General features: G+C 40.4%; 1 protein-coding gene across 1 annotated transcript; it reads right to left on the bottom strand.

Moving 5' to 3' along the window:
• Positions 1 to 954: 954 nt before the first annotated feature.
• LOC120350215 lies at positions 955 to 3,126 on the bottom strand. The gene has a single exon (XM_039422774.1). The coding sequence runs from the start codon at positions 3,124 to 3,126 to the stop codon at positions 955 to 957; it is 2,172 nt and encodes a 723-aa protein (XP_039278708.1).
• Positions 3,127 to 9,710: the final 6,584 nt, after the last annotated feature.

Raw genomic sequence — 9,710 nt, 5'->3', positions numbered from 1 at the left:
TTTCTAGATAGACTATTTTTTCTCGTAAAATAAGCTAATTGATTTCAAATATTCTAACAGCTAAACATAATTCTTTCTCTGTTATTGACAGACGACGAAATTATCATATGTTCTTCCAAGGATGAATAATCATTATCCTTTTCATGTTCTTCCTTCTTGTTCAGTGAGTTTTCCCAGGGATGAGACCTAGTGCGATCAAATTTTTATATCAAAAACCTACTATGTTCCAAATTTCGTGAGAAATGTTAGAGATGTTTTCGAGATCCGTTGGACATAAATAGCCAGATAAATATAAAAATATATACAAAAATTTCTTGCTTAATATAATAGGATATAAATCGACCCATATAAATATACTAATAGTGACCCCCTGGATTGATGAACTCGTTCATGAACTGTTGTGTTGTAATCTTGAAATCCGCAAAGGGATATAATCGTCTTGCATTTCTCATCATTCTAGTCCTAAGGAAGAAATTGAGACATTCCCCACAGCTGTTACCCGAAAATGACCATGGAGCACAGAGTGCTTTTTTCAATACATTTTTGTGCCCGGACTAAAAGAAAAGAATTGGCTTAATGTACATAAATTGTTTTTGTTGGCTTATACATTTATATCATGTATTTGAGCATTTTCTGATCTCATATTATGGGATAGGGAATATGAATGACGCATCATCATGTCTGAACTACTGAACTGATTAACTTGAAATGTTGCAAAAATATTCTGAATTTATCGAGGATGGTTATAGGCCTATTTCCAGTTCATCAAATTTTCAGTACCTATGTCAAATTTTTAATTATTACCGTACAGTTGTTACTATCAATAGGTATCAGCATGAAACTATATAACTAAATCTATTTGTGCTTTACTTACTTGATACTTGAGGTCGTTGCCAATGACTGGGGTTTCCAGATAGGCAGTGTCGGAATTCTCAATAAAAATAACCTACATGGTCATTCACGCTGTGGAGGTGCTTGACTCCCAAAAAGAGGTTCACTGTAAAACTCCTGTAGTGAGTAGAGTGGCTTTTCCAGGAGTTTACTTTTCAGAGTGGTATAGAACCAAGAGTTCGGTGTTTCCTGAATTGGTCTAGGAAGGCTGTTAAAAAATCTTATTGCCTGCGAAGGAAAGCTATTGTAATTCCCCGCCAGTCGGCTCCGGGGTACCTCCAGTCTAGTGGCATGTCGTGTATTGTGGCTGTGTATATCACACCTTTTTTGAAACTGCACCAGGTTCTTCTTGATATACATAAGCGAGCACAATACAAATTGACTGTATACTGTGAGTATCCCAAGATCCCTAAATAGTGGCCTGCAGTGATCCCTGAAGCCGGAAAATGTCACTATTCTCAGAGCCTTCTTTTGCAGTAGCAGCACATCGTGGACAGCTGGTGCGTGACCCCACAGGAGCAATCCATAAATGATATGGCTGTGAAACAGCGAATCAAAGGCCTTGCTAAGGTCACACAATGTGAGGGCAAGGGATTCACCATCCTCAAAACTTCTCTGAATGTTTTCTGTCAAAGCCAGGAGAGCACTAGTTGTGGATCGTCTGTTTCTAAATCCATGTTGCGATGATGACAGCAGCCCATTCCCCTCAAAAAAGTTGGTCATCTGCATTTTCATCTCTGTCTCGATCACCTTTGAGAAGATAGGCACCATGGAGATTGGCCTGAAGTTTGCTGGATCACTGGTCTCCTCCTTCTTGTGAATTGGCACTGTTCTTGCTGTCTTGAGACAGTCTGGAAACCTTCCTGCCACAAAACAGCTGTTAATGGCTGCAGCCAATGGTTCAGCTATTTGTTTTGCTGTTGCCTTTAGCACAAAGGTTGAAAGTCCATAGATATCCTGAGACCTGGAGTTTTTCAGGTTTGAAACAATTTTGGTCACACGGTCTGCACTCACCAGCTTCCAGTCCATCATCTGCTGTTGCACCTGTCCTACATTATTCATGGGATTTGAGCCACAGTCAGGCAACTCCTGCAGAATGTTTTCTGCCACACTAACAAAGTAATTGTTAAAGTCATCTGGATTGAGAGGTGATTCCATTTGAGGTTTCTTTGGGTGATGGGTATTTATAATGTCCCAGGCTGCTTTGCAGTTATTATCAGCAGACATTATAGTCTCTGACGTGTAGTTTCTTTTTGCCATGCCAACCTGAATCCTATACTCTTTTTTTTGTTTTTGGTACTGGTTCAACCAGTAGTTTTTATCTTCAGGTGTCGCTGCTGTCTTGTACTTATGATGAAGCAGTACCACTAGGTTCTTCACCTGGGCTAGAGTTTCATCAAACCATGGCCTATTTGCAGTTTGAGTTCCTCTTCTGCTGTTTCTCGAAACCTTTCTCATGGTCTTTGGGAATACTGTGTTGAAGACATTAACATAACCAGCCAACAGGATATCCAACATGTATTCTTGCTTTGTGAGTCCAAAAACCTCCGTCCAGTTGATGCCCTCAAGCTTCCTGCAAAGAATGGGAATTCTTTCTTCTCTCACCACAATGGAGTAGCTGATGTAGTTGGCCTTCCACGGTTCCTGAGTTTGTTCAGTCTTATGCAAATTTGCTTGAAGAACAACAGCGCTATGATCGGATATGAAGGGATCAACCACTCTGGTAGTATACTCCCAGGAGTTCAAGTTGGTTATCATAGTGTCCAGACAAGCATCACCCCTCGTGGGACAAAGACTTCCAACAAATAGATTGTGACTTCGTAATAGGTTGACAAAGATATCTCTCTCCTTGGATGGAATTTCAAGGTGTACATTGAAGTCACCACCAATGATTATTCTGTCTTGCTGCCTGCTCAAGATGAAGGACAAAAATTCATCGAGAAGCAGTGTGAATCCTTCAAAATCTCCATTTGGTGGATGGTACACTGACACAACAATGATATGATAGTCCACCAGCTCCACCGCTGCAAGCTCCAATGTGCACTCCTTGCAATAATTAGTAACCTCTACTATTTTATATTGCAGTTTCTTATTCAAGTAAATTGCAGCACCCCCATTTTTATGAAGATTCCTGCAGTAGATGCTGGCTAGGCTGATTGTGCCGATATTTCCATAGAAATTTGACTCCTCTTCTTTCAACCAGTGCTCTGTGATGCACATAATGCTGGGCTCCATTTCGTCCACAAAGACCTTAAACAGACCTTTGTGGAGCACAGTTTACCTGCTAGTGTTTGAATAATTCTGAATAATACTAGTATATTGCCATTTAAAAAATAAATATCACTGATACAGTACTGATAATATTTGGGAATCCAGCTTTAAGGTTCCCATACATTCAGCATTCAGATTCAGTCACCAGTCTCAACCATTAATGGGTCAGCAGAGATCAATAATTGGCTCGCACCAGTGTGACGCCAGGAATAGCCGTTTTCAAACTTACTGACTGTCGGCCGACAATAATAATCGTTCTCTAGCGTGAGATTTTTCCTCCCTCTGTCTGCATGCGTCGTCTGTTGCTGTGTGCGTTTTCTTGAAGTGAAAACGAGCATTGGATGGCTGCCATGATGAGGACCCTAGAAAGACACCAACCAACATTTGGTGGTCGGCAGCCAGAATCTAGGAACCCTAGTGTGGTAAGCAAAATCATGCTCTCAATTTATTTAAAAACTTAAATTTTCTCAATTTATTCATGAGAAGTATATGTGATACATACGGGTGCACCAATCAATAAATGGATAAGATACCTGGAGTCAACGTTAGTAGTTTGTCTACTAACTTTGACTTGGAGTAACATTCAATAGCTATATACAGAGTGATTCATAATTATGGTAAAATAATTTAATACGTGATAGTAGAGGTAAAAATAAGAAAAAAAGTTCTTATAAACATATATCCATAAACGCTTCATTAGCGAGCTATACAGAGTGAACGATTTCGCCCGGAATTCAGTTCCTCTGGTGAAATACACCGATGCTGAATTGTTTGGGGACTAGTTTTTGAAAAACTTATGCTGGATTCAAATGGAAAAATATCTGAAAAACTGAATAAAACTAGTCTGGAAGCGTTAGTTGAGTAGTTTTTGAGAAAAAAGTTGAAATATGCAAAAAATTCAAGTAGAAAAACACACTTCTACACTTCTACATTTGATGCCTAATAACTTTCTTTAATGACCAGTAAACAAATAATTTTTCACAATAAAAATTGTAGAGAATTTAATTCTGAGAAGAATGATGTAAGCGGTGTAAACTAAATTTGAATAAAAGTTGGATAAAATGTATTCTCAGCTAATTCGGAGTATGAATAATGTCTAAAATTACCTGCCATTTTTTAAAAAGTTAACACTTAACACAAAAGCAAAGTGAAATGGTTACAAATAACTGGTTAATAGGCTAAACAAAAAACACAACGCGGCTACAGTAGGCCTTTGGAACAAAACAGCTGATATATTTTGTCTTGAATGAAAAAATATTTAAAAGAAATTATCAGCTGAAAATTATTTTCAGAAATATTTTAGCTCACTGTTGAACAAAAAAACAAACTGTAAGTTAGGCCTACTGTAGCCACGTTGTGTATTTTGTTTAACCTATCAACCAGTTATTTGTAACCATTTCACTTTGCTTTTGTGTTAAGTGTTAACTTTTTAAAAAATGGCAGGTAATTTTAGACATTATTCATACTCCAAATTAGCTGACATGCATTTAATGTATGGAATGAGACACTACTGTAATAGTACTGAAGCAAGACGTTTGTATCAAGAGAACTTGGCTAAAGTGCACGTCCAGTGCCAACATACCTGTCATCAAATTTTTGGTTGGGATCGATTTAGTATGTTATTTTGAGCACAAAATCACAAAAATTGAACGGCGTTCACTATTGTTTTTAAATAAACTAAGTTCAAAGTAGCAGAACTCTACATGCATTTAACCTAGAAGTAGCAACCATAAGTAGCTAAGGTTAGGAAGAGCTGTAGGTTAGGAAAAGCTTTAGGTTAGGAAAAGCTTTATGTTAGGAAAGCTTAGGTTAGGAAAAGCTTTGGGTTAGGAAAACTCAGATTAGGAATATCATAATTTGATGATTTAAATAATCAAAATGGCTGCTACTCATAGGTTAAATGCATGTAAAATTGTGCTACTTTGAACTTAGTTTATTTAAAAAACAATAGTGAGCGCTGTTTAATTTTTGTGATTTTGTGCTCAAAATAACATACTAAATCGATCCCAAACCAAAAATTTGATAATAGGTACCTATGTTGGCACTGGACCTGCACTTACACCGAGAACTTTCCTAACCGAGTATGTCCAAGTTCAAGGTTTTTTGCCACTATTCATCAACGTCTGTCTGAGACAGATTCTTTGATATCCAAAGAGCACATTTATGCAGGCAGACCCCGATCTACTAAGACTGTTGAGTTAGAAGAACAAGTTCTTAATGAAATTTATGAACATCCCGAGAAGAACACAAGAGAATTGTCAGTGCAGTTTAATGTCAATCAATCTATCATTTGGAGGATACTAAAAGAGCAACAATTACATCCATACCACCTCCAGAAAGTTCATACTCTATTGCCACGAGACTGTATTCCCCGTGCTGGTATTTGCCGATGGTTTTTAGTAAAACTTGTTTACCCAAACTTTTTAACAACCGTTTTATTTACCGATGAGGCACACTTTACAAGAACAGCTATCGTTAACGTCCACAACTAACATATTTGGGCAGCTGAGAATCCTCATGCCATCAATCCCAATCTTCCACAACATCAGTTTTCAGTAAACATTTGGGCAGGAATCATAGGAGATCATCTACTTCTGTTCGAGCTTCCTTCTAGGCTTAATGGCATAATCTACTAGTCTTTTGTTATAAGTTTAATATCATCTAGATATGTTACTTTCATATAAAAAAAAACTTTTCATAAAAAACCGAATATTTTATTTGCAATCAGGTACAACTTATGAGTTAGTTCTCTCCTCATAAAACAGCAAATTTTTGTGGTGTAATGTACTACATAAGAATACATTTTATCCAACTTTTATTCGAATTTAGTTTACACAGCTTACATCATTCTTCTCAGAATTAAATTCTCTACAATTTTCTTGTGAAAAATTATTTGTTTACTGGTCATTAAAGAAAGTTATTGGGCATCAAACGTAGAAGTCTGTGTTTTTCCACTTATATTTTTGCATATTTCAACTTTTTCAAAAACTACTCACACTACAGCTTCCAGACTAAATTTATTCAATTTTTCAAATATTTTTCCATATGAATCCAGCATAAGTTTTTCAAAAACTAGTCCCCAAACAATTCAGCATCGGTGTATTTCACCAGAGGAACTGAATTCCAGGCGAAATCTTTCACCCTGTATAGCTCGCTAATGAAGCGTTTATGGATATATGTTTATAAGAACTTTTTTTCTTATTTTTACCTCTACTATCATGTATTAAATTATTTTACCATAATTATGAATCACCCTGTATATTATTAATTCATTTTTTTGCTTATTGTAACTAACCTTGAAAAGGAACAGTCATTCTCTAATATTATTAGAGCCAGAGTTATAATAGGGGTATTCACATTGTTGTTATAGTCAGCTAAAATGCTATTTGATAACTATGGATTGTGAAGCCCCATCTAAATCCATCTTCTATTTAGCTAACTGCAATATAGAGGTCCAAGCGGTTAATTTGTGTAACTCAAAGTTTATAACCACACTTATGCTACCAAATATGGCCGCCGTGGTAACAGAGTTAGCAGACTCAAACCTGCGCTATCTGCTATTTTTTTCTACTAGTTGGTTCCGGCTGAAGTATGACAGTCATAAGGCCCACTGATGGCTTAAATTATATATTCAGGTGGTGGGACCTTCCTGCAAGGGACTACTCACCAACAAAAGCCATATGAATTTACTTTTTTCTAATATACTACTATAGTATTGAGTTAACACAGACATAGCAAATACCAGGAAGCAGGAATTGGCGAATAGCTTGACTTAGCCCAACTCCAACATTGTGAATACCCCCAATGTGAGTAATGCTGACAGTTTGAAGTGAAGTTAGCTTCCTCAGCTGCTATAGAATGAGGCATTATTTGAATCTAGTGCCTGAAGGAATCAGTAAGATGAGGGAAAACATGAGGGTCTGGTGATGAACCAGCGACAACTGCTGAAGAACATGAAGGTCTGGTGATGAACCAGTGACAACTGCGGGAGAACATAAAGGTATGGTGATGAACCAGTGACAACTATGGGAGAACTTGAGGGACTGGTGACGAACCAGCGATAACTGCAGGAGAACATGAGGGACTGGTGACAAACCAGCAATAACTACAGGAGGACATGAGGGTCTGGTGGCGAACCAGCAATAACTGCGGGAGAACATGAAGGTCTGGTGATGAACCAGCGACAACTGCGGGAGAACTTGAGGGTCTGGTGATGAAGCTGCGACAACTGTGGAAGAACTTGAGGGTCTGGTGATGAACCAGCGATAGCTGCAGGAGAACATGAGGGTCTGGAGACGAACCAGCGATAGCTGGGGGAGAAAATGAGGGTCTGGTGACAAACCAGCGATAACAGTGGGAGGAAATGAGGGTCTGGTGACAAACAGCAATGACTGCGGGAGAACTTGAGGGTCTGGTGACAAACCAGTGATAACTGCGGGAGAACATTATGGTCTGGTGATGAAGCAGCAATAGCTGGGGGAGAACATGAGGGTCTGGTGATGAACCAGCGACAACTGTGAGAGAACATGAAGGTCTGATGATGAACCAGCAACAACTAAAGGAGAACATGAAGGTCTGGTGATGAACCAGCGACAAGTGCGGGAGAACTAGAGGGTCTGGTGACAAACCAGCAATAACTGTGGGAGAGCATGAAGGTCTGGTGATGAACCAGCGACAATTGCAGGAGAACTTGAGGGTCTGGCGATGAAGCAGCGATAACTGTGGGAGAACATGAGGGTCTGGTGACAAAGCAGCAATAACTGTGGGAGAACTTAAGGGTCTGGTGATGAACCAGCGATAACTGCAGGAGAAATTGAGGGTCTTGTGATGAACCAGCAACAACTGCGGGAGAACTTGAGGGCTGGTGATGAACAGCGATAATTGGGGGGAACATGAGGGTATGGTGACAAACCAGCGATAACTGCAGGAGAACTTGTGGGACTGATGATGACCAGCAGTAACTGCGGGAGAACATAAAAATCTGATGATGGACCAGTGACAACTGCGGGAGAACATGAGGGTCTGGTAGCAAACCAGCAATAACTGTGGGAGAACATGAGGGTCTGGTGACAAACCAGCAATAACTGCAGGAGATCATCAAGGTCTGGTGATAAACCAGTGACAACTGCAGGAGAACTTGAGGGTCTGGTGATGAAGCAGCGACAACTGTGGGAGAACTTGAGGGTCTGGTGACAAATGAGCAATAACTGCGGGAGGACATTAGGGTCAGGAGATGAACAAGCAATAGCTGAGGTAGAACTTGAGGGTCTGGTGATGAACCAGCAATAACTGCGGAAGAACATGAGGGTCTGGTGATGAATCAGCGACAAATGTGGAAGAACTTGAGGGTATGGTGACGAACCAGCAATAACTACAGGAGAACATGAAGGTCTGGTGATGAAACAGCGATAACTGCAGGAGAACATGAGGGTCTGGTGACAAACCAGCGATAACTGTGGAAGAACTTGAGGGTCTTGTGACAAACCAGTGATAACTGCAGGAGAACTTGAGGATCTGGTGATGAACCAGCGATAACTGCAGGAGAACATGAAGGTCTGATGATGAACCAGCGACAAAAGCGGGAGAACTTGAGGGTCTGGTGACAAGCCGGCGATAACAGTGGGAGAGCATGAAGGTCTAGTGATGAACCAGTGACAACTGTGAGAGAACTTGAGGGTCAGGTGATGAAGCAGCAACAACTTCAGGAGAACTTGAGGGTCTGGTGATGAACCAGCGACAACTGTGGGAGAACTTGAGGGTCTGGTGACGAACCAGCAATAACTGCAGGAGAACATGAGGGTCTGGTGTGACGAACCAGCAATAACTGCAGGAGAACATGAGGGTCTGGTGATAAACCAGCAATAACTGTGGGAGAACTTGAGGGTCTGGTGACAAACCAGTGATAAATGCAGGAGATCTTGAGGGTCTGGTGATGAACCAGCGTCAACTGCAGGAGAACATGAAGGTCTGATGATGAACAAGCAACAACTGCAGGAGAACATGAAGGTCTGGTGATGAACCAGCAACAACTGCGGGAGAACTTGAGGGTCAGGTGACAAACCAGCAATAACTGCAGGAAAACATGAAGGTCTGGTGATGAACCAGCGAAAACTGCAGGAGAACTTGAGGGTCAGGTGATGAAGCAGCGACAACTGCGGGAGAACTTGAAGGTCTGGTGACAAACCAGTGATAACTGCTGGAGAACATGAGGGTGTGGTGATGAACCAGCGACAATTGCAGGGGAACATGAAGGTCTGATGATGAACCAGCGACAACTGCAGGAGAACATTACGGTCTGGTGATGAACCAGTGACAACTGCGGTAGGACTAGAGGGTCTGGTGACAAACCAGCAATAACTGCGGGAGAACATGAAGGTCTGGTGAAGAACCAGCGAAAACTGCGGGAGTACTTGAGGGTCTGGTGACAAACCAGTAATAACTTTGGGAGAACATGAGGGTCTGGTGACAAACCAGCAATAATTGTGGGAGAACTTGAGGGTCTGGTGATGAACCAGGGATAACTAAGGGAGAACTTGAGGGTCTTGTGA

The sequence above is a fragment of the Nilaparvata lugens genome, chromosome 3, assembly GCF_014356525.2.
Source record: "Nilaparvata lugens isolate BPH chromosome 3, ASM1435652v1, whole genome shotgun sequence".
Lineage (NCBI taxonomy): Eukaryota > Metazoa > Arthropoda > Insecta > Hemiptera > Delphacidae > Nilaparvata > Nilaparvata lugens.
This window is presented reverse-complemented; position numbering and strand designations above follow the sequence as displayed.